General features: G+C 43.0%; 1 protein-coding gene across 17 annotated transcripts in view; it reads right to left on the reverse strand.

Annotated features, from left to right (window-relative positions):
* The window catches only part of Kif1b (kinesin family member 1B), a 131,455-nt gene that overhangs the window by 40,096 nt on the left and 65,221 nt on the right, over positions 1-26,138 (reverse strand). For 9 of the 17 annotated variants that reach the window (XM_030253268.1, NM_001290995.1, XM_030253269.1 and 6 more), the window contains 5 exons: positions 9,849-9,942; positions 8,676-8,824; positions 6,816-6,994; positions 5,813-5,950; positions 4,128-4,376 (listed from right to left, as the gene is read on the reverse strand). In XM_030253268.1, the coding sequence (XP_030109128.1) occupies positions 4,128-4,376; positions 5,813-5,950; positions 6,816-6,994; positions 8,676-8,824; positions 9,849-9,942 (809 nt within the window). Of the gene's footprint in view, positions 1-4,127; positions 4,377-5,812; positions 5,951-6,815; positions 6,995-8,675; positions 8,825-9,848; positions 9,943-17,319; positions 22,070-26,138 lie in introns of those variants that run through there. The other 8 variants (XM_030253270.1, XM_006538595.3, XM_006538594.3 and 5 more) reach the window with 3 other exon arrangements.

Consider the following 26,138-nt stretch of genomic DNA (forward strand, 5'->3'; position numbering starts at 1 on the left):
ACAAAGAGAAAATACCACACCAGGAAATTTAACATATCTAACCCAGACACACAGCTGTTTGCTGCATTCCTGTCCTAACATGTATTTATGTTACAAGGAGAGAAGAATGAAGGAGTAAAAGCCTGGGATTTCAACTCAAAACAACAAAAGCAATTACAAAATGGGTAAAACGCATCACAGTAATAACATTTAGGAACACAAATGAAGTATGAATGATAAGCGAACAAAAATAGCTGCAAATGAACAGGAAATAGTATCATGGTGTGCAATTCCCTTTCAGTCTGCTCCAAAGCAAGGGAGGGAATGGTAACACAGAGGGTTAAACTTCGGTTCAACAGAAACTTATGCATGAACATGTAATCTAGAGAGGATTACAAGCAGGGTCAAACACCACTACTGTGACTGAGTTTAAAAAACTAAGAATTAGGCATATGGAACCAAATGGCTGATTTCACTTCCAAAGTCAACACACACAGAGGGCACTCCCCTGCCTCAGGGGCATCCAGTCAGAGCCACCCTTTCAGTGACTGGACCAGTAAGAGCCCTGTAGTCCTCTCAGCACTGATGCTCTCTCTGCCCGGGCTCTGATCTCACTGGAGATCCTCCCAACACTGTGGCTCACACAGCTCTGTTTCCACAGTGGTGCAGTGTGCACTTGTGTGATTATTTCTTGGTATCTTCATCACTCGCCAGACTAAGACTGGGAGGACGTGAACCATCTCTGGTTTTGCTTACCCATCTGCAGAGGGCGTGGCTTACAGTAAATACACTCAATAAATGTTTGGTAAGTGAATATGTATGCAATTAGAAACCAGGAATGTGACCTGTTACTTGTCCTTTATCTTTACACAGAAGTGGAAGGCTTTTCAGAAAAATAGGTCCTGCAAGGGACGGAAAGCAAGCCATCTAACTTTACACTAGGATGATTTTTCAAGAGTAAAGTTATGATGGAAATTAACTACACCGAGCACTTAGCATTTCTGCCATTCCTTAATTTTACTATGTTAAGTATAATTATCAGGGAAAATAAAAGCACTGTTATGCCTATGTTTTGCAGGACCTTGACAGGTCAGGCAGTGCCATCAGCCCAAGGATTATGAGTTTTTAAGAACACACATCCACAGGCATATCATCATATCATCATACAAATAATGCTGGACCGCACACTAAAGGGGAGGAAGCCTGCTACCCATGGCAAAGGCTTCCCATACCCAGCAGCACTGAAGGCATTACTGGACACTTCCAACTTTAGGGACGAGTCTATGGCAAGGCAGAGGCACCCGGCCTGTGATGCATGGACGCACTCACTAGACAGTTCTTTGTCGTGTTAACAGAATACAGCCTTTAGCCCAACGCTGTATCTAGCATCTCCTGTGCAGCTTTTACACGAGAGCATCATGATTAACTCTGTAGGGAACATCCTTATACTTTGACCTAGCAGACTGAAGGAGAACCGGGATGAGAGGAGGGAAGATGGAAAAGATACATTAGCAGAAAATGATGTGAAGTTACATCAGTAAGAAAAACTAATTTGTCAACATAAAGAAAGTCAGCATGATTATAGTGACACTCGAGGAAAAGAGGTCAATGTAGGTACTGAGGACGGTCACAGACTAACCATTCTCTGCCCCCTCTGGCCCAGAGACTAACACACATTTTACATTTCATCCCAAGTTATGATGATGGATCATAACATCCCAGCATGCCATAGAGAGTGGCTAAAGGGACAAGCTCTTTTACTCTCGATACAAAGATTCACCAGAGGCAGCCGTGGCCAAGAAGCAAACCTATAAATGGAATTCAAAGGAAACATGCAAATTTTTATAAGTGAATCATAGTTGTATGCCAATATGGATCGCTGATAGCGGGAATTACAGGGCCAGGGGTTACCCCGCTAACACAGCGGGAATTACAGGAACAGGAGGTACCCCGCTAACACAGCACCGCCCATCACAGCCATCACCACTGCACCGCTGAATGCTGCTGCTCTTCTGGAGAAATATGGCTGAGGGCAAAAACGGAGAACTCTTCTTCCCTTTACTCACTGCTGTTACCTCACCTTCTCCCAGTATCTTGTGTGGTGATAGGAAATCAGCACTGACTTCTCTCCAGCCACATCACCAAACCTCAAGCCCCTTTTTGAAAGACAGTGTTAGTTCTAGAACCCAGAAATCCAAACAGAAAAGTCAACTCCTGAGGCCATAGCTCCGCAAAAGTCCACACGTCCTTCAACCTAGTGAGTGGCCCCATTGGGGAGGAGTCTGCCTCAGCGCTTTCACAAAGCTGACCTAAGATGCAAATGCTCCCAAGACGGAGTCTTTTTTTTTTTTCTCACTATGTAGCTCTGGCTCTTCTGGAACTCACTATGTAGACCAGGAGTTTGAATAGGAATCTGCCCGCCTCTGTCATGTGCCACTATGCCTGGTCCTAAGCAGAAGTATTAATGGCTACATTCATTTTGCTAGTATGGGTAACAGAATATAAATGATGAAGGGAAAAAGGATTTCTTAAGACCCTTCTTCCCTCCCCCAACTCATTTGAGTTGCTTGTCCTGAGTTAGCAACAGAGATGTCAGGACCCACTGTGTCAAGATTCTCCTGACCAGGCCACATAAGATGACATCATCTACTCCTCACACTGTGGTGCTGTAGAAGACGGCAGACAGACATGACTAACTGCCACCTTAGAATAGAATGGAAAGCCGGGCAGTGGCGGCACATGCCTTTAATCCCAGCACTTGGGAGGCAGAGGCAGGCAGATTTCTGAGTTCAAGGCCAGCATGGTCTACAGAGTAAGTTCCAGGACAGCCAAGGCTACAAAGAGAAACCATGTCTTGAAAAACCAAAAAAAAAAAAAAAAAAAAAAAGAATAGAATAGAATGGAAATACATTGAGGGACACAGAAATCTAGAAAATGAAGCACCATTTGTACATACTTTTCTTAATTTTAATATAAATAAATTGACTTCTCTAAATCCTAATACTGGCAATCCCACAAGCAAACAACACTTGTGCTCATGTAATCTCAGCACATTTGCTCATGGAGGACTGTGCGTAAACTGCAGACTGCCTTATTAACTTAGGTGCTCACTTCTCTGAAAGCTTTCCTTTCCACTCTTCCATTATCTCCTACAGTGAGTCCCCCTAGGTGTCGGATACCACGTGACAACCAGGCTTTAGTCCTGTGTCTCTGCCGTGTGAGGAGACTCACTGCGCTGTTGTGCAGCCGGTGCTGAGCATCCAGCAGTGACAGAGCCTTTATTGTAAAAGGGCTCAGCATTCTGTGCTTCTTATGCATTGTTAATCCTGATCTTTTTGTTTTGTTTTTTTTGAGACAGGGTATCATGTATCCCAAGCTAGCTGCAACCAGGTATAACTTGAAGCCAAGTACAACCCTGAACTCCTAATATTCCTGCCTCCACCCCAGCCAAGTGCGGAGACTGTGGGTGTGCACCACCACATCCAGCTTATGGCAGTGAGCATTTTATTGTCAAATTTAAAATTACTTTAATCTGAAGAGGGGATGCGGATGATAGAAATACCGGGAACCTCTGCCTCTGACAGAGAGATATGCACAGCAATAGCGGGAGCAACGACCTCAATGTAAAGCAGTCTCGTGTACAGCCAACAAATACTGATGCTGGTGATAACTTCCTGAGATTCACAGAAACCAACCAATTGTTCCTGGCAGAAGCCCAAGATAGGCTCAGAACACAGCACGGCAGCCATCATTGCCAAGAGAGAGCTAGGCACTCCTATTCTTTTGTATGACCAAGCCCACTGCATTCCTTTAGCTTCTGATCTAAACTCCCCAGCCTGGCCTCGGGCTTGCTGTGCCCCTGCTAGTGCTATTCCTTACGCTTCAATAAGCACATTCTTTTAGAGATGAAACATCTGAACCACAGTCACGTTAACTGAAACAACCACCTCTGAGTCTTAGCTAAATTACTGGGCAATTTGGGTCAAGCCGTCCTCCAGGTGGTCTTCATAAGCTGCTGTATAGAGTACTAAGTAGATTGTGCCTTATGGATAGATAAGGCCTAGGCTTTCTTTCTAGCCAAAATTGCACAGAGGCATTTAGAACAAGAGCTGGTCCCTTTTGGCCTTTCTCACAATGACCTCACCAACCTTCCTACTAAAATGAACCAAGGGGATCGGTCGTAAAATGGGTCATGCCCATCACTGAAGAGCTCTGATCCCTCTTCCGTCCCTGCGTCAGAGCCGGTGTCATCCACGAATGCCTCATCATCAAAGTCCTCCATGGCATCCTGCTGCTCGTCAGCCAGTTCAGTGATGTCGGAATCGGCCGTGGAAAAAGTGGGGGAGGGTGTGCGGTCGGCAAGGCGCTCATTCACACAGCCGTGGAAAATAGGGGAGCTAGACACCAGGTAAGACGCCGATTAACACAGGCAGGGAGAGAGGAATAGTCGGTTAACAGGATGCCCAGGTGCCAACAGGACAGAATGCACTGACAGAATCATCACGGTAAAAAGCAAAAGAGCAACAGGAACACAGGCTGCACGGTTCAGGCAAAGGGATCGGGGCAGGCTGAAGAGATCTACAAGGAAAGACCCTCAGAATAAGGAAGGCAAAGAGCATCCGTGAGTAGACCATCTCAGGGAAATATCACACGACACATGTTTATGTTCTCAGTTCACACAGAGGATGAGCACCCTGTCCTCCGGGAGCCACTCAGGACAGAGATAATAAAATAAGGCCTTAAGTGTCTGAGTTCTCTTGTCTGTGTGCTGAAGCGGCTTGAGTGAGCTGTGTCTGCACAGCCCACGTCTGCAAACCCTAGTCCGCTATCAGAGTGGAGTGGAAAAGGCTGACACCAGCAACACCATTTCTGGGTTTCTTACATACCAACACAGGGCATTTACAGTAAAGAGTAACTCAAAAGTCTGAAACCAGGAAGCTCAAAGGTCACATTTCCTGGGACTGGGAGAGAAGGTGAATGGTTAAAGGCACTGGGTGCTCTTGAGGAAGGACCCAGATTTGGTTCCCAGCACCCACAGAGTAGCTCACAACCATCTGTAAGTCCAGTTGTGGGATTCAGTTCCCTCTTCTGGCCTTGGTGGGTATCAGGCATGCATATGGCACACAGACAGCATGCAGGCAGAGCACCCATCCACATAAAGTAAAATAAACCCTCTTAAGCATTCGCGATTCCTTGCTTTTACATGTTCAACCTCTTAAGGCCAGGTTTCTGGAACTCCACAGGGGCATTTTGTTTTCACAGAACGCTGAACGTGATGGAGGCAGAGACCCGAAGAGGCCGCCTACCCTGGGGTGTAGTTAACCTGCCCCGGGCAATGACTACAGAAAGACAAACTCTTCTAAGAGAAATCACAGAGGACCAGTCAGGTTCTGGGAAACAACTTCAGTCTGGTAGCACACACTGTGATGTCTACTTAAAGTGTACAGGAGTCAGAAACAGTTTCTTTTCTTCTCAATTTTCCTTGATCAACTATGAAACATGTTGTGAGAAAGTTAAGAGTCCGGGATGGCTGTCAAATACGCTGGCTACAAAGTATGACATAAAAACTATGCAGACTGTGTAAAACGGAGGTAAATACTTTAAACCACACATTGGTTCTGATTAACATTAAGAGAGAAGGTGGGTTTCTGGGTTTGTTTGTCTTTTTTTTCCAATGCTACTAGGAACTGAACCTGGAACATCAGGGGTGAGCTCCATCCTGGCCTGAGAAGGGGCATTTTGCACCCCTTCCCCCTGTATACTTTCTACTGACATTTAAAAAGTTAAAAGTACTTGTTATTCATTTTTTAAAAACAACAAAACTGTGACATACCTTCCCACAAGTTTGAACCAGTGGAACCGATCGTAGAATGGGTCGCTGCCGGTCATGGTCGTCTCGCTGTCATCTTGGGCACTGGAGGCCACCTCCCCTGCCCTGTCATACATCTCTCGCATCAGATCCAGTCTCTGCCTATTGAGCGGATATGGGGTACACTGAGTTAACACCATGAGACGTCACTATAACTTTATTTTGGAAACTATCTGCGTGCCAGGTATTTTAAGAGGTTGCTCGTGTCACTTAATGCACAATGCATAAACAGAAGCACAGAAACCCGAATTCTCAGCATCCAGAACGCGGGAGTGGAGAAAGCCACCAAAAGTCAGCAGAACGTAGAGTAGAACATGTGTGTGCACACCCGTGAGAGCAAAGGGGGGGGAGAGGTAGAGGGGAGAGGAGGGAGAGGGGAGCGAGATCTATCTGCTTAAACCTACAGCCACAGAAGAAAGTAGCTCAATGGTGGCTGACATCTCAGACATAGCTCCACAGCGAGAGAAACAATCACTTCCTGGTTTATTACAAAGATGATCCTGAGCCCAGGACTAAAGTTAGAGGGATCATGCCAGATCCAAGAGAGAAAGAAACACAGAACTAACTGGCTCATTGAAATTTATAAAGGTAAATTTAAAAATCAACAAATATCAAAGTTGTCTGAGAGGTGAGCTTTGCTGACTTTAGGAAAAAGATGAATGGGTAATAATATTGTTAACTGGTCACAGCACTTAGAAACCACAGAGAAGGAACTGATGCCATCCTCAGAGAGAGCTGTGATGAGGGAATCCACTTCAACAACTCACTTTTTGTTGTTATTGTTTTTTGATACAGGGATTTTCTGTGTAGCCCTAGCTATCCTGCAACTCACTCTATAGACCAGGCTGGTCTCGAACTCATAGAGATCCACCTGCCTCTGCCTCCTGAGTGCTGGGATTAAAGGCGTGCGCCTCCAAGCCAGGCCTTTTCTTTTAAAAAAAATAATCTTTTATGAATATTTTCCTACTTGAGTTTATCCAAAGACCAATAATGTGTTGCTCCATTCTTCAGATCCTGGACCTCCACCGCCACCACAGTCCGAGGGAAAGGTCTGTCCTCGTGCGTCTTCTCCATCTCCGAGGGAAGCAGTTCAGGAGGCACAGGGGAGTACAGCGTGTCAGTCAGCAGAACAAACTGGAACTGCACCTGCAATGAGAGGATGAGGATAGGCGAGCGTGCACGGCCCTCTCTCAGTAGGCAAGACTCAGAGACAAGGCGATGGCATGGCTGAGGGGAAGGAGGTTGATACAGAGCATATACTCAATAATAATGATGATGATAACAACAACAAGAAGAAGCTTGTGACTAGCTGAAAAACTGGCCACCTACATTTTAAACTCAGGGAACAACCTTAATTTTTTTTTTTTTTAAGATTTATTATGTAGACAACGTTCTGCCTGCATGTATGCCTATAGACCAGAAGAGGGCACCAAATTTCATTACGGATGGTTGTGAGCCACCATGTGGTTGCTGGGAATTGAACTCAGGACCTCTGGAAGAGCAGTCAGTGCTTTTAACCACTGAACCATCTCTCCAGCCTACAATCTTAATTTTAAACTTGGGTATTTATATAGACTTTGTTTTCCTGGAGTGGCAATGTGTGTATGTGTGGTTTGTTTTTGTTTTTTCCACAAACTAAAACCTCAGTGGACAAACGAAGACTCCTGTGGAACATAAACAGAGACCAAAAGGTAGACCTAGTCACTCGCTAATGAGAGGCTGCACATGCAGCTTTGCAGTTGAGCACAGAGGACGACAACTATCACTCCTCTAGACTTTACCATGGAGTCAAAGTTGTGACCGCATCACATCATTTACTTCTTGCTAGGTCACCTTATATTTTTTACCAACAAATATTAATTAAATAACAGGTACAGAACTAAGAAAAGAAGAGACAGTTCCTGACTTTAGTCCACTTAATGAAGAAAATGGTTAGTAATTAAAAGTGTCTCTGAGATGGTGAGTGAAGACAACAGCTATCCCAGTGTAGGTATGTGAAATACACGCCCTAGGAACAGCCAATGAATTTGCTAGGCAGGCGGGCTGCATTTTCTCCTAGCCTACAATTCAGTCCGCAGCTGAGAAGCAGTGAGGCACACAGGACAGAGATTTCCCAAGGCTGTTTGGAGCTGGAGGTTTGGCTCAGAGGGGAGTGTTTCTTAGGAAGCACGGGCCTTGTGCTCAGTCCCCAGCAGCAGGTCTAGCACGTGCAGCCTGTATAGGCCCATGCTCTGTCGTCGCTCATCTCACTCTGTGGCAGGTTCTGTTGTCAAGCCAAATGAGCTACAGAACTATAGGTCAACTCAACTGCTCTGGATTAGGCTCTCGCTGTCTGAGTGCAGACACACTTGTCCCTACTTGTACCTTTCAGGCCCTAGAAGAGGAGCAAATTGGTTGACAAGGGGCTTAGAGTTCTCAGAGGTGCGAGCTAAAAATGGAGAACTAAAATTAAACCAAAAATCTTTTCCCAGAAATTTAAAAAGCATTTATCTACTAATAAGATCATCCAGCTCCCCTTTAAATACTCATACTTCTAAAATGAGCCAGAAAACAGCAGTTATAAAATATTTAATTATGACCTATGTTGTGCTGGCACATATATGAAATAAAGCTGATTCATGGCCTAGAACAGCTGAGTTCCCCAAGGGAAAGGTTAATTCAAGGCCATTAATTTAAATGGACCCACTGTGCCTCTAGCACTGTGTTCTTTCTCGTCACCCTCCATACCTTTTTCTTTTTTTTTTTCTTTTCCATTTTTTATTAGGTATTTAGCTCATTTACATTTCCAATGCTATACCAAAAGTCCCCCATACCCACCCCCCCATACCTTTTTCTTTAGTTCCACACTGATGGCATTGGCTTCCTTCAGGTACACCGCATTGCCCCAGAGTAAGTCCCTTAATGAAGTAAACTGGTGAGACTTCCATTTCCGGAACGCCCACTGGGCCAACTCAAATTCATGCTGTGTCCAAGGAACTGAAAGGGCAGAAGAAGCATAGGTAACAGGGACTCAGCAACCATGACGGTGTCTGTCTCCCCTACGGTATATATACTTCAGAAAGCCTATAACCTACAGAATACGCTTGTGGGTCGTTTGGTTTGGTTGAGCCTGGTTGGCTTCGGATATGCTATGCAGTCACGGCTAGCCTTGAACTCCTCATTCTCCTCAACCTTCCCAGTGGTCACTTATGTACCGGGGGAAGATGTACACCATTACATGCATGTAGTGGCTCAAAATACAACCTGTAAGGACCAGTTGTGTCTTTTGATAATGTGGGTTCTGTATACCAAACTTAGGTCCCCAGTCTTGGCAACAAGCACTCTTACTGAGCCATCTCGCCAACCCTCTTCCTCTTCTTTTTTCTTCTTAATATAATTCTAATGTGTAGGTATAATTTTCAAAGTCCCCGATCTTTATTGATGACTAAACAATATAACCAGCAATGAATGATCCAGCCATGGTGGCCCATGCCTACAGTCCAGGACTTGGGACACTGTGGCAGGAAGAGTAACTTTAGTTAAAGGCCAGTCTACAACTGTGTCAGGCCAGACAGTGCTACCTGGCTACCTGGCAAGACTGTCAAAATCAAACAAATCTGCCCACCATGGATTCGAGTGCACCAATACAATCCAAAGGCTGAGCAGGGAATCTGTGATGGGAACTAGAGAGTTGAACAAATGTGTATGCAATGATTAAGCTCTGTGTTAACATGAGACTGACCCGTGAGGTCCCAATGTGCAGTCATGAGAGATGGTCTATGTGAAGACAGTCCTTGGAAACCTTAGAAATTCTATACATTCTAATGATCCTCCTCCACCCTATAGAATACCCTAGAGTTGCAGCAATGGGCTCTTTTAAATCATTCTTTCAGCAGGCTCAGTAGAGTGTCAGCAAACAGCAGGGCGGATCTGAAGAACCCAGTTTTGCAACAGGTGAAAGGACCAGGTTGATGATGCTGATTCGGGAGACAAAATGCAAGGTTCAGGCGTTAGCTCTCACCTTCCTCCTCCTCTTCCTCCTCTTCCGTTGTCTCTGCAGCCAGAGATCGAGTCTCAACCTGCCTCTGCAAGGCCTGCAATTTACTCTCGTAGTCCTGGATGGAAAGAAAGGAGAGAACATGTAGAGAGGGGAGGAAGGAAGAAGGAAACAGGAAATGGAAGGAACTCTGGGGGGAAGTGCACACAGCAAAGGGCCAACACAGGGAAACGGGGAGGGCAGGATCTTACACATGAGGGATTCCGGAGAAAGAAAATGTCAGGGAAGATTAAAGTCACCAGAACCTCCTAAGGCCTCCATCTTCTAACTACTCAAAAGGGAAGGTAATCAAGATGATAGATGCTGAAGTTCCTTATGGCAGAAAAAATAAAAGCTCACAGCACCACTAATCTGAAATGGTTTTTATTTAAGAGAAATTTTTTATTAAATATACTAGTATGTGAACTAAAATAAGTATAATAAAGTCAATTTTTTTTTGAGACAGGGTTCCTCTGTGTAACTCTGGCTGTCATGGAACTCTCTCTGTAGAGCAGGCTAGCCTTGAACTCAGAGATTCCCCAAGTGTATGCCACTTACAAATCAGGTTCTACTTCTCCACTTGATCTTTTTAAAGGAGTCATTATAATTTTTAAAAGTATGTGTCTATGTGTAAGACTATGCATGTGTGATGCAGAAGCCTGAAGAGGCCAGAACAGGGTGTTGGAACCCACAGAGCCAGAGTTGTAAGTTGTAAGTTTTAAGTTGTAAGTTGGAAGCAGCCACCTGATGTGGGGGCTGAGAACTGAACTTGAGTCCTCTTCAAGAACAAAATATGCTCTTAGCTGCTGAGCCAGGCTCCATGTGTTCTCTCTCCAGCCCTGCTGCATGTATTTCCTATATAAGAAGTATTACCTGAAAAGGGCAATGTTTACTGCATGATGGGGAAAATACTCTTGTTTCTTTTAAAGTTTAGGATTTTATTATTATTATTATTATTATTATTATTAAATTGGGGGATATGAGTATTGGTTCTAATAATAGTCTAACAATTTCAGAAAAACAAGTATTTTCTAACAAGAACCTTTTCATCTTTTAAGTTTTTAGTATATGGCCAGGTAGTGGTGGCAACACGCCTTTAATCCCAGCACTTGGGAGGCAGAGGCAGGTGGATTTCTGAGTTTGAGGCCAGCCTGGTCTACAGAGTGAGTTCCAGGACAGCCAGGGCTACACAGAAAAACCCTGTCTTGAAAAACCAGAAAAAAAATTCTTAGTATATGGTCTTCCTAGCAAACAGCTGGAGAACAGCTAACAGACAAACCTTCTAAGGACATATAAAAGTCCTCTTAAATAGAATCATGCTAATAAATGGTACTCGCTGTATGTATACATGCATATACCTTTTTCTTTGTGTGCATGTAGGTATGCACATACAAGGAAAAGCTGGAGGGTGTTGTTGGTGTCTTTTTATTTATTTTTATTTATTTTTTTATTTTTGGAGACAGGGTTTTTCTGTATAGCCCTGGCTGTCCTGGAACTCACTTTGTAGACCAGGCTGGCCTCGAACTCAGAAATCTGCCTGCCTCTGCCTCCCAAGTACTGGGATTAAAGGCATGTACCACCATTCCCGGCTGTTGTTGGTGTCTTTATTGCTTTCTCCATTTTTAAATTTTAAATTGCTATATTTATTCATCTGTTTGTTTATGATAGTGAGTGTTGGGGGCACACGTGTGCTGCAGTAAGGCAGAAGCCAAATGACAAGTTTTAGAATCGGTCCTCTCCTTCAACCATGTGGGTTCCTGAGATGGAACTCAGTCAGCAGGCTTGGCAGCAGGCGACTTCAACTGCCGATCCATTTTGCCAGCCCATAATAAAAAGACAAGTCATAACCACTTCGATGTATAAATGTTGACTGAGTCTCATTAGAGTAGAACACACATTCTGATAAAATCTGTATTTTTGAGATAAATAAGAAGAGACTTTTTAAATGGCTGTATATTACATGATGCAGAACTAGCATAACCTATTAATAAAAACTTTGACTTTAGGAGATATATACATAGAAACATTTAGGAGTCAACTATCTATCATGGTGTCTCCAATTTTCAAAGTAATCAGAAAAAGTAAATAACCAGGAGGCTGGTGAGATGCTCAGGTGTGAAGAGCACTTGCCGTCTTCCAGAGGACCTCGGCTCAGTTCCCAGCAACCACATGAGATGGCTCACAGCCACTGAACTTCCAGAACCAGGAGATTCAGTGCCTTCTGGACTTGGCAGGCACTGCAGGGGCTATAGACTCATAAAGACACACCACATACACATAAGCTAAAACACGAATAAATCTTTTTAAAAATGCATTGTACCACTTTCTTTTTTTCTCCAGTTTCTCCATAGTCTTGAAATGTGAGCTGGGTAGTCCTTCAGTATTTTCCCCTTAAAACCTGCTTACAATATGGGATTCTTCCACCAAAGAGAGAAATCCCTGCTGTTTCATCTAAAAATCTCCATGTACAAAAATCTTTTATTGGGGCTAGAGAGATGGCTCAGAGGTTATGAGCACTGACTGCTCTTCCAGAGGTCCTGAGTTCAATTCCTAGCAACCACATGGTGGCTCACAACCATCTGTAATGGGATCCGATGCCCTCTTCTGGTACACAGGTGTACATGCAGATAGAGCTGTCATAAACGTAAAATAAATAAATCTTAAAATGTTTTAAAAAACCAAACCCTTTTATCTTGGGGATTTCTTCAAGAATACGTCTATAAGTTAGTCAGACTACCATCCACAGCCCAAAGGTGTGAAGGTGGCTTTCTCTACATGCACTGACCAAGCTTCAGTGGGAATAAACAGTCTCTCATCACCCTTTGGATGGTGGGAAAATCAACCTCCAACTGAATTTGATCAGAATTTGATACTTTTTTTTTTTTTAATTGAAGCCTCTTCCCAAACCTAGCTGCTTCTGAGCTTCCAAGGGTATTATTAGGATATCATAAGGGGTGTGTGTGTGTGTGTGTGTGTGTGTGTGTGTGTACATGGAGACCAGAAGGTTGGCACTGGCTAGATCACATGCGATTGTGAGCTGTCTCACACAGGTGCTAGTAGCAGTCTAAGCCATCTATCTCTCCAATCTCCAGTCATTCTGTATTCCTACTAACAACCTGATGCTGCAGATACAGAGCTCAGTAAGGAAAAGGTCACGTCAGCATGGGCAGAGAGATGACAAGCATGGCACGCACTAGGTTTTGGTAGAGAGAAACAATCTGAAGAGTGTAAAGCAAAGCAGAAGACAGATGAGGGTCACCAGGGAGACAAGGAGGAGTGAGAGATACTAACGTGAAACTGACAGCGGCCAAGAGACAGCTGAGGTGTTCTGGTTCCTTAAAGCACCTGTTAGGACTTTATAGCACCCTGTATTTTTTTCTCTTAGCCTGTCACACAGTATTGATAAAACACCAGTGTGGTTATCTGCCCAGTGGCAGCTTCTCCATAATTTTGACTTTCACGAGTCCAGGGATCATACTGTCATTTACCACCCAAGCATCTGTCACATTTCTCCCTTCCAGAGAGAAACAAACTCAACAATGACTGTCTTTTAAGTCAGGGACTAGCACACCATGGCCTGTGGGCTAGATCCAGATCGTAGGTGTCTGGATCTACCTACATGGTCAGCAAGGCTTGAAGCATTACTAAGGACCAGGAGTATGTTTTAGTGGTAGAATACTTGCCTAGCATGTACACAAAGCTCCATCCGGTTCCATCTCCAAAACCAACTTTTAAACTTGGTTACTATCTGGCTTTTCAGAAAAATGCTTTTCAACCCCAGTTCTACCTCAACAGTTGTGCCCAAGAGTCAGACACCACCTGGGTAATTTGGATGCAAATTATCAAGTCTCATGCCAGACCTAGTCAGTCATTTATTCTGGGATGGACCCAGCGGTCTATGTTCTCACAAGATTTCTAGGATTCTGTGACACATTACACCCAAGAGTGACTGCTCTGCGGCCTATACGCTTACGTATTCATGGAAGAGCCAAGCAAGTGCATAGACAAGATGACCAGAGGTTGTAATTCTTAAGAGAGTGTGAGTTTACCAAGTGCTTGTCTAGAGTGCACAAAGCCCTAGATTCAATACCCCGCACTGTGTAGACCAGGTGTGGTGGTACATACCTGTCATGCTAGCACCGGAGAGGTGGAGGCAGAAGGAACACAAGTTCAAAGCCATCTTCAGCTACAGAGAAAGTTCAACGTCAGAATGGGATACCCCAGACATATCTCAACAAATTTTTTTTATTTTATTTTGAGACATGGTCTCACTCTGGCTGTTCCTGGAACTCACTATGTAGATCAAGCTGGCCTCGAACTTATAGAGATACACCTGCTTCTGACTCCCAAGTATTGAGATTAAAGGTATGTGCCACCGTGACTGGCTAAAAAAATAAGTGGAAGTTGATGTAGGGTGGGCTGGGGTAGGGTAGGAAGAATGGCACAGGAGCAGAGATTTGGAAGAGATAAGCAGGACAGGAAACAAGCTTCAGTCCTGAGGAAGTATAACGGAGGCACAGAAGGCCAGAGGTAGCTGTTCTGTGATAGTAGTAAGACATGAAAGCAGAGGTGGACAAATAGCCACGCTATGTAAAGCCTTGTTAACAAAGCTACAATTCAGCTTTCAAAGTTCGGTGGAAGCCCATGAGGCCGCTGACAGGGTGAGATTTTATAAAGATGGCTGTGGATACTGCACAGACAGTAACCGACACGAGTCACGAACAGAAGCAAAGGCCTAAGTAAGCACGGCTGCCAGGTGAGAGCTGACGGCGGCACAGCTTGGGACCGCTAAAATGACAGTTTGGCAAAATCAGAAGTCACCATCCTTAGTGTTCTGGATAGGCAGCTTTTAACGAGAGAGACTCGGCTTGTAATGACAAGACATAATTAGCAAGCAATCACAGGGATGGAGATGTCCCCCCATGTCCCAGGTGACACCTCACTTCTGGTCAACATTAGCATTACCTCATTACCAGGGAGACAATCCCAGAATGATGTCTGCTCCCCAAGGGTCCAACAGTTGTTCTAAGCAATGGTTTAATTTTTTTTTTTTTTTAGATTTTGTTTTGCCTGCATGCATGTACGTGCAGTGTGTGTCTGTTGGATCCCCAGAACTGGGACTGGGGTTATGGGGAGCTGTGATCGACCTTGTGGGTGTGGGTTTTGAATCCAGTTACTCTGTAAGAGCAAGTGCTCTTAACCACTGAACCATCTTGCCTGCCCCTTTGAAAATGCAGGCTCTCATGTAGCTAAGGCTAGCCCATGAGATCTCCCTGTCAGTTTCTTCAGTGCTGCGATGACAGGAGTGCCAGACATGGGCATTGTTTCTAAGATCAAAATAGTTCCCATCTCCCTCTTGGCACTGCTTGGAGAAGCATTCTTTCTCACCTGGATCAAGTAGCAACTTTCCAACTGGTCCACATGGCTCTGCACTTGCCTGCCTACAATCTACCCTCTATACTGTAACCGCAGGAAGCTTTCTACAAGGTGGTTCTAATAAAGGAATCTCCCTGTAGACACTGGGTTGTAGTTTCTCACACAAGTCTGTTCTTGTTACCTCCAGTCTCCTTGTCTTTTGTCCACCACAACAGACGTGACTTTCTGACCATCCCAAGTAATTAACATCTCCCCCATCCTAAATTGTCTTCCTCCCTGATCCTTCCTTCTCTTGCTCTTTCACTTTGGGAAATTCTCAGTTGTACTGTGGGACTTGCTCTTAGCTGAGGGCTTCCTTCCTCCACAAACTCCTCCCACTATCCTCTCTGGATATGGCTCTGCCTACAACGCCATCACTGCAGGCCATTTATCACACCGCACTGGAACTACCTCTGTGTCCGAGAACACTAGGGATCTTAGAAACCTGCACTAGTTTCTCCCAGAGTGGAGAAATACAAAGTACCCAGAGGGAAAGGATGTGAAATGCGGTACAGAACAACGTAGGCTCTGCCTCTCTCAGAAAGCACAGTATATTAAAAATCCATGCATATGAGATTCATGTGTTGTCTTCTCATTTGCAATGCATAATTTTCCAACTTGAAAAAATATGCTAGGTCTAAATTTTTTTTAAGTAATTTATTTTTATTTTATTTTATGTGCATTGGTGTTTGGCCTGCATGTCTGTCCGTGTGAGGGAGTCGGACCCATGGGAATCTGAATTACAGATGGTTGTGAGCTGCCATGTGGGGGCTGGGAAGTAAACCTAGGTCCTCTGGAAGAGCAGCAGTCAGTGCTTTTAACAGTTGAGCCATCTTAGCTAAGTCCAAAATTTTAATAAGACCACCGAGTCATTAAAAAAATAAGAATAAAAATTCTGTTTTGTCCTGTTTCATCTTTAGCAGACTAACAATCATCTGAGTGGAGAAAACCTGAGGCTAAAGTAGAGAGAAAAGGTATGTCAGTTAAAATAATTTCAAATCATGACTATGTAATGAAAAATTGAAAAGTTTAATTATAAAATGAAATATTTTTATTCATATATTAAGAGATTGTTATTTAAGAGAAACAGCACAAAGTATAACTGAATGCACTGTCTTATCATCCTGTGCCTCTGGAGACAAAGCTCAGGCCCTGTGTGGCAGGTTAAGTGCTACTATCCCATTAGCTACATCCTGGGGCCCTGGGTTTCATAAAATAGAAAAGGACATTAAATGTAAAAGCTTGAAAATCCATACAAAAAGACCAACGTGTGGATACTTCATTCCTCCTTAGAATAGGTAACAAAATACCCATGGAATAAGTTACAGATACAAAGTTTGGAGCTAAGTCGAAAGGATGGACCATCCAGAGACTACCCTACCCCACCCCATCCATCCCATAATCAGCCACCAAACCCAGACACTATATTGCATATGCCAGCAAGATTTTGCTAAAAGGACCCTGTTACAGTTGTCTCGTGTGAGGCTATGCCAGTGCCTGGCAAATACAGAAGTGGATGCTCACAGTCAACTACTGGATGGAACACAGCACCCCCCCCCCCCATGGAGGCGCTAAAGAAAGGAGAAGCTAGAGAAAGTACCCAAGGAGCTGAAGGGGTGTGCAACCCTATAGGTGGAACAAGAACATGAACTAACCAGTACCCCCAGAGCTCGTGTCTCTAGCTGCATATGTAGCAGAAGATGGCCTAGTCGGCCATCACTGGGAAGAGAGGCCCCTTGGTATTGCAAACTTTATATGCCCCAGTACAGGGGAACGCCAGGGCCAAGAAGCGTGAGTGGGTGGGTAGGGGAGCAGGGCGGGGGCAGGGTTTAGGGAACTTTCAGGATAGCATTTGAAATGTAAATAAAGAAAATATCTAATAAAAAAAAAGAAAATCCGTACAAAAATACAAAGAAAAGGATACTTGGCACACAACTATCTTCAGATGAAAGAGCAGGAAGAGACTGAGAAATCAGAATTCCCCTGTTTCACTTACCCCTCCTCCCCAGTGATAAACCACACTTAAAGATCATGCCAAGGCTTATTTCAGGAAGATTTTATTTCTTTAATATTACAAACTAACTCTCCCTTTCTGAGAAGGCAGTCTCACACCCAGACAATCTTCAAGCATGGTTTTAAGAAATTGAGAGAAAAATCAGAGTTCATCAACAAGAAGATTCACAACTTCTCTTTACAGTAATAATAGGAAAAAACGATACATTTCACAACCTAAAGTGGGCCACACCTAGAGCAGAGCTTAAAATGATATCAATCAGACAGGTATGAAAATCATTTGTAACGAATCTGTCTCCAACAGTACAGAACACAAGCTTGCTTTACACTGAACCTAAAACGTCTTCATCACACTGCAGTAGGCCCCAGGAAGCTTCCTCTGCTCGAAGGCTTCTGTGTAAATCATTAAGGCAAGTCAACAAAGGACCAGGAAGGCACCCGCTACAGCAGTGACCACGGGAAGCCCACGCAACTGCTTATAATCTGATAGCATTTAAAAAGTCAGGCATCGCGGTAACAGACCCAGTGTTTTGTTTTTAGTATCTTACATCTAAAGCACAAAGGTCAGTTCAAGTCACTTCAATGTAATAAACAATTCCTATTTGTCGTGTTACCTATGAAAGGAGAAACAATGTGCTATGCTAGAAGGATCAGAAGCAAGAGTAGAGGAAAAGCCCTTTGGTTTTAATTTATTAACCAGATTTTGTAACTGTCCATAGAATTAACAGTCTGCTCTGGAAAACCTTATCCAATAAAGTAGGACTCTACTACAGGCCTGGTAATGCCAGTTCCCACGTATGAACACTTCTCTCCATTTCACAATGATAACACCTAGGAATATTTTCAGAATAAAATAATGCTTTAATGAAGACAAGTTTTCTTTGGTCTTGTTTAAGCTGAGGGGGAGATACCACTATATTAAAACAAAACCAAAAAGTAAACAAACAAAAAGACAAGCTGAGCCTGCTAACACACACCTCTAACTCCAGCAACTGTGGAAGCTGATGCAAAAGGATTCCAAGTTCGAGGCCAGTGTGGGCAAATCGAGGAGACGCCGTCTTAATAAAGGAATAAGACCCCACAAAAGCATGATGGTGGTTTATACTTGTTCAGTGAGTCTAACAAGCTATTTTGTACACACAGTTTTCTAAGGTAAGTGCTCTCAAATGCAAGAAAAGATACTGCTAGCAGTGAATTCTTTTCTTTTCTGGTTGCCTAGAAAAGCAAGGGTTTCTTTAATGTCTGGTATTTCAGTCATACAAGGGCACTTGGATTAGCAGAAGAACAAAGGTGATTCTTTGGAATATCTCTGGGGGCAAAATGCCACCCACATGTGTACAGGAAAACAGTACAAAACTTTTCACTGTAATGTTGGCATCGAGGAGTGAGCTTACTTCAGTGTTTAATAGGAAAGGAAAGCATTTATCTGTAACAAAGTGAGCCTCTATGGACCTGAAATATCTTCTGTCAAGTTAGAGCCTAAGTAATTAACACTTTAAGTTTCAAAAAAATGAATTTTTGACAAACACCCAGGTAGTATAATTATGTGTGAAGAAGAAAGAGTTACAGAGACAAACTGAAGTGACTGACTTGAGCCTACCAAGAATACATTCAGACCAAATGGCACAGAGATTGTCGTCTCGATGAAGTCAACACACAGCAGGCCTCACTCGCCCAAGTTGAATCTGCCATATAAACTGTCACTGAAGACTAGAACTGTTCTAGCTAGGAAAGGAGACGGATCTTCCCCCCAATTTTTTAAGGAAAAAAAACATGTTGGAAGCAATTTTCTGTGCGTTAAGACAGCATTTTCTTAAAAGAGAGAGGAGAAAAAGCCCACTACAATTAAAATTAATATGTCTAATAAAACAGTATCCACACACAAAGCAGGAAAAAAAAGTACATAATCAGAGTCTTGAAGGCCTCCGTGAGTGCTATGCTCTCTTGAAGGCCTCCGTGAGTGCTATGCTACCTTGGCTGCAAGTTTTCACACCGCTGGAACACAGATGTTTGGTGCACGACCTGGTGTGACCTAGGAATCTTCAGCACTGTCAATTCTGGTCATCTCTAGTTCTAGAAAAGCTTCTGACAAGTACAAGAGAGGAAGAAGTCTATAGAAAGCCATTCTTTTCTTCCATGAAAATCCACCTTGTCTTTCTATTTTTTTTCTTTTTCCTTTTTTCCTCTTCTTTCTTTTTTTATTCAAAGAGGCTTCTCCATCGAGGCAAACTGCAAGCACAGCATGGTGAAGTGAGGTATTGACAGAGGAGTGACTGTTTGCAGGACTTAGCTGTCCTTGCTAGAGGATCTGTGTGCATTACAACTGTCGAACAAGGAACAGTTTATTATATACATGGCTCCAGACTCAACCAAAGTTCGGTTTTATTATCTCCACTTTTGGAAAAAGGCAGTGAAGAGGTGTCTATCGGCTGCCTTCTTGCCATGCCCCATCTCTTCCTTCTTGCACTGAATAATCTTCTTAGAAACTTACACACATTGCTCAGAGCACACATTGTTGTTGGTATTTCTATTGGCATAATTTTAGCAAATATAGTTCGTGCTATGAGTAAAATAGTCAGTAAACTTCAAAATACAAACCAAATCGAAACTGAGAAAGTGTCAATTTAAAGATTTTAGAGATATGACAAATTTTCTATATGTTCTGATATAGTAAAAATTACTGACTCGGTTCCTTAAAAATGTAGACTAAGATAATGACATGTAAGATGCAAGGCTGTGCAGAAAAAACATGTCTGAAGACCTTGGATTTATGCTTGTAAAACTGCCAACAATTTTTAATGAAAAGTACAGACACCAAGGCGAAGCCTAAAGCTGTATCCACATCGTTGCACGTTGGTTTTCAGTCAACTTCTAAGGTGCTTGGGGAATAAGAGGCATTTCTTCTATATATCAAATTCTTATTTTGAGCATTTCCATAAAACAAGAGGCAGGTCTTTTGGGATATCAAAGCACTATTAAAAAAAAAAATCTTACACCAAAACAAGAGAAGCCAGTGTAAGTACATTAATAATCTAGGCACCATAGAGGAAAGTATCAGAAAAATACAGGGCCTTGATGTTTTATACCCAATTCTAGCACCTGCCCACTGATAATGCACAATCACACGGGAGGCACTGAAACATTTACCAGTGTTTTACATTTTAACAATAAAGACCAGTTAGTATCTGTAGGAACACAACACTAAACTCATGATGCATATAGTAGGCACCAACTCAATCCATGAGCTAACATAACACTGCCTGGTTCCATTGCTACAACTTCAAGTTTGTCCAGTAATCTACCTAGACTGTGGTTTCTCGACCTGCTTTGAGATTGGGTGCTGAGAATTGTCTCCTCATCCTCGGAGGTGTCACGAACTGGTTACAGTGGCTGGGCTTGTCAGTCTGCTTTTGACAGCAGCTGGCTGTGCTACCCTCTACCTGACCTCCAGTGTTATAATTACAGTAAGGCTGCCGGTGTTGGTGAATGTGACGCTTGGCCTGGAAAGTTTGTAGATCAGCGGTGGGGTGACCGCTGTGGGAGTTTAGGGACTCCGAGGAGGCAGTCGCCTGGCAGCGCGTGGTTTTCGGTTGGCCGTTATTGAGAGAATTGCTTCTCCACCGTAGCTGAGGTGGTGGCTGTTGGTTGCTGATGTGCTGTTTGCTAACTTGGATATGATCCTGACTTCTTGTGCCCCACGCTGACTGTACATCTCTAGAAGCTGCTCTGCCCACTTTTTCTTGGCTTTCTTCTTTATTTCCTTTTCTTCCTTCTTCATCTTTTGGAATTCTTAGCTCAATAACCTCATCTTCTGTTATAATAATATGTGTCCCAGGACTCCAAGAGTTTCTGTGTTTAGGATTGCTCTTAAAGGGAAAGCGGGGCTTCCGGTTCTCAGGAGGGATGAACCTGTGGGGTACGTTCTGCCGACGAAGCTGCTTTGTTATCTCTTGCTGTTGCAGGTTCTTAAACCGAATTTGTTCTTGCCTCATCCAACGTAGACGTCCACGTCTAAAAGCTGGATCCCCGTTCATCAGCTGGGAAACGCGCTCTTCTTTGCCAAGTTCTCCACTCTCTCCTTTACTGACACCATTATCAGAGACGCTGTTAGCACCAGCAACTAGGGGCTCTTTTGTCTTGTGGCTTCCTTGACTCTTCTGTTCCTGTGATCCAATCAATGGCAAGACTTTCTCCATTTTGAGCATTTTATTTCTTAAGACTTTGATCTCTTCGTCTTTCATATTATTTTGCTTTTTGACTTCTTGCAAAATATCTTCCAGCTTGTCTATGTGAACCTTGAGGTCATCTACATCGGTTCCACCTTTCCCAGTGACCATCATATCTTCAATCTTCTCATCCCCTACCCCAACAGTGTCCCAGACATCCCTGGCCACAGCCCTCCAAGAGTCTCGCTCATTGGGATCTTTCTTCCCATACATGGCACAAAGCTCTTTCATCTTAACAATGGCCAAGGCTTCGATCTCCTGCCGACTGTGCCTAAAGTCATTGAGGGCAACCTCATAGCAAATCTCTTTGACAGCCTGGATCTTAAGATCTGAGATGGTGACCCACTTGGAATCTTTGCTCAGGCGCCTTCTTTGCGGGATCTGATACATTTTGATTGGCTCTCGCTTCTTCCCACTGCTGGGGAGGCCACACTTTTTAACAATGGTTTGTAACTTGCTGGGAGGCAGCTTTTCTCTCAGAGAAGTTATCAGTTTCCAGCTCTCTTCACAGGATCGCTTGTCAGAATCGTCCCCGCTATCAGAATCCGCGTCCTTTGGGAAAACAAAATAAAAAAAATGGCCCCCAAATAACCAAAATTAAAATGTAAAAAGGAAAATCAAATTGATGAAAAAGCAAGCAAAATGCTTTAAACAAATTTAAAACAAAACAAAAATCTAAAATGAAATTTAAAAAACCCAAAAAACAAAACAAAATCTAGATGAGGAAATCTATTAAGACCTATGTATATGTGGATTAATTAATACAAAGATTTATTTCTATTGCTAATCCAGATTCCCACTTTCTGGGATAAATGAAACACATTCTTGGAGGGCTGAACAGCCTCTCATTCGGGTCATAAGAACTTAGTGTGAGGCCGCCCCGCCCCAAGTCCCACACACGCCAACAGCCCTCGCAGCCCCTCTCCCACATTTGCCTTGGTTATTGCTGTTGCTTTGTCCAGAACCTCCTTCCCCAAGAGTGAGCACGGATGCATACAGAGATGTGACGAGCAGGCAGATTAACAAGAGGTTAGTAAGGCTGCAGATGCCAAGTTCTGTTTAGCTTTACTAAAATGAGCAACCCTAGGAAAAAAGTTAGATAGGAAGTAGAGAAAGAAGCAAACAGATGATGTTAAAGTGTAAGAACCCCTCTTTGCAGACCATGTAAGGTTCTAATCAGGCAGACTCGCTTTCCTATTGGATGGGATTCAAAACTGGAAGCAGATGCTGGATTTGCGATTTATATTAAGGGTTGTTACTCTGAGTACAAGAAAGTAATAAAAAAAGATCACAGCTTATTTTTTACTTTTTTTTTTAACACAATGAAGCCAATAATACCACCTTCTAAAATTTTAAGAAATTACTAGAACAAAAATTAAGCCTGTCATTAAATATAATTAAAAGTTTCTACATTTTAAACCTGCATTCATGGGAGAGGGTGCTTGGGCCTTGTACACGCTAGGCAGGCACTCGGCAACTCTAGTATAATAGAGTATTTCAGAAGCTAGGCATGGGGCTTACACCAAAGCCTCAGCACAGGTGAGCCTGAGACTGGAGGATTGCCACAAGTTCCAGGACAATCTGGGCTTAGAATGAGATTGTCCCCAAACAACAACAACAATCAACCAAAACAATGCCTACAGAGGAAACAATCATGTTTTCTATTTAGAAACCTCAGGTGGTTTCCAGTTCCTTGGGGACTACTACTCTTTTTTTAAGATTTATCTATTATTATATCTAAGTACACTGTAACTGTCTTTAGATGCACCAGAAGCAGGCATCAGATCTCATTAAAGGTGGTTGTGAGCCACCATGTGGTTGCTGGGATTTGAACTCAGGACCTTTGGAAGAGCAGTCAGTGCTCTTAACCGCTGAGCCATCTCTCCAGCCCAAGGACTACTACTCTTAAGTGGCAAATGCTGCCAATAAAAACAAAAAATAAAGTGTATATACAACAGCTCCGCTTGGGCTGTCTTCCAGTTATCTGAGCTGCAGCATTGCTTCTTTTCAAAAACCAAGAAGAAAAAAAAAAAAAATCAAAGCTAGGCTTAAAATGTTACGGCTTCACAACAGTTTCAGGTTCTTCTCCTTTTCCTTCTTTTTTCCTTTTTCCTTCTTTTTTTTTTTCTCTCTCTCTCTCTCTCTTTCTTAAGGATTTTTACTTATTTCTCCCCAGCCCCCTCTGTGTGTGTCTATGTGTCTGTGCTTTGCTTACGTGTTCCTATGTGCATCATGTGCATGCCTAGTGCCTGCAGAGGCCAGAAGTGGACACTGGATCCCCTGGGACTGGAGTTACAGACATTTTTGAGCTTTCATATGGGTACTTGAATTGAAACTAGGTCTTCTGGAAGAGCAACCAGTGCTCTTAACTATCAATCCATCCCAGCTGTTCTTTTTATTTTTATAGTTTATTATTTTTTTTACTTTAATTTTATGGGTTTGGGTATTTTGCCTGCATATATGTCAGTGTGCCATATGCATGCCTAGTGCCCAAGGAGGTCAAAAGAGGATGTTGGATCCCCCTAGAGTGACAGATGACTGTGAGATGAAATGCTCCTCTGGAAGAGCAGCCGCTACTCTTAGCAGCTATGCTATGTCTCCAGCTCTCCTAACCAACTGTTCTTAATGCACATTATTCTTGCCTGCGATTATCAAAACTGTTTCTCGGTGTAGCTCTGACTATCAGTGAACTCACTCTGTAGACCAAGCTTAGAGATCTGCCTGCCTCTGCCTCCTGATTGCTGAAATTAAAGACATGTGCCACCACCACCCAGTAAACATCAAAAACAAATAACATATCTTATTTTCAATGTACATCTGTACGTATGGTCCTCTTAGGAGGGAATTAAAAAATAGTATCTGCAATAACGATAATGATTAGTATTCTTTTTAATTTAAAGACACTTGCTATTGATATGCACTTCTTCCGAATAAACAGGTACTGAACACTATAAGTATAAACACTACTTGAAAATTTAACAAGGAAAAGCAGATCAAGGCAAGCTTATAGATTCTATACTTTCGAATACTTTTGTGGTATATACATGTACATACATGTGTGTAGGCCAGAGGTCTATGTTGGTCCTCTCTCTCTCTAAACCTTGTGTTTTGAGACAGGATCTCTTGGTAAACCTAGATCTTGCCTTTTGCACTAAACTGGTTGGCTATCAGACCCCAGAATCCACCTGGCTCTCCTCCCCCCAGGTTGGATGAATGCATGCCTCCTCGCCTGGTTTCACAAGGGCACTGGGGAATCCAAACCCAAGTTCTCAGGCTTGCACAGCAAATATTGTACTCACTATGACATCTACTTGTCCCCTGTTGTCCTTTTTTGTTTAAAAAAGCAGAATGGGAGCTTTAAGTATAGCTTAGCGACAAAGGGTTTGCCCTAGCATGGGCAAGGCCCTAGGCTCAATCCCAGCACCACAGAGAAAATAGTGGAAGGCTAATCCTCTGTGTGTGCTTTGTTATATGAAGGTCAAGGTTCTCGGGAGGTCAGCTAGGCAGGCCAGCCAATAAGCTTGTTCCCACCACTTCTCCAGCCTAGGAAGTTGCCATGCCTGGTTCTTTCTCCAGGTCTTTATGCTTGTACAGCAGCTAATTTACCGACTGTGCCTTCTCCTGTTCTCAAGACAACATCAGTAGAAGAAAAGGCATGTCTGTCTGACTTGAGTGGGTTTTTGCTTTTTTCAACCATATAAACTTAGTTTCCTACAATACAAATTATCTTACATTCTTCCACATAAATGTTATTTTATTTCTTGGCTATTTTTCTTTTATAATTGCTTAGGGATAAAGTGAATATTTTTGAATCTAGAAAATGGCAAGTATTCTAGTCATTACCTAAGTGCTAGACTTGAGATATCAAAGATATATTTAAATTCTAAAACGAAACAAAAATCTATATAAATTTAAAAACTCAAATTAAATCAAACGGTCATAATTTTCTTCCTTTTAAAAACTACTATTGAGCTGGGCGTGGTGGCTCATGCCTTTAATCCCAGCACTTGGAGGCAGAGGCAGGCAGATATCTGAGTTCGAGGCCAGCCTGGTCTACAGAGTGAGTTCCAGGACAGCCAGGGCCATACAGAGAAACCCTGTCTCGAAAAACCAAAAAAAAAAAAAACCAACAACAAAACCCTACTATTAAACTAACTCTTTACAGTTCAAATTTACCACCATATCTTGTTCTGATCATGATACAAACACAAGTTTTAAGTCCATTTCAATTAAAGAAGATTTGATGCTATTTGAACTTGCTGATTACAGACTTGGAAATACTACTTGGGCCTTGCGACTTCACCTGCCACTAAAAGTTCCATCGATGTTTACTGTATAACAAATGCACGATCGGCCTGATGGAAAGTCCTACAAATGAATACATGCAACTGAGAAAAAGAAGAGACAGGAAACATTGAAAATGCAAGGCTGGCAGACACAGGGATACAAGAGCACTGACTGTAGGAGACGCTCAGACACAGAAGAGGGGGTGCATTTGTGCTGTCATTACAGAAAATTCATTAACTACAGCTTTAAAAAATTATGGAATGTCTATACATATGCATGTGCATGCATATGTGTGTATTTGAGAGTCTGCTCATTTCATGGCACATGTGTGGAG

This window comes from Mus musculus, chromosome 4 (genome assembly GCF_000001635.26).
Source record: "Mus musculus strain C57BL/6J chromosome 4, GRCm38.p6 C57BL/6J".
NCBI lineage: Eukaryota > Metazoa > Chordata > Mammalia > Rodentia > Muridae > Mus > Mus musculus.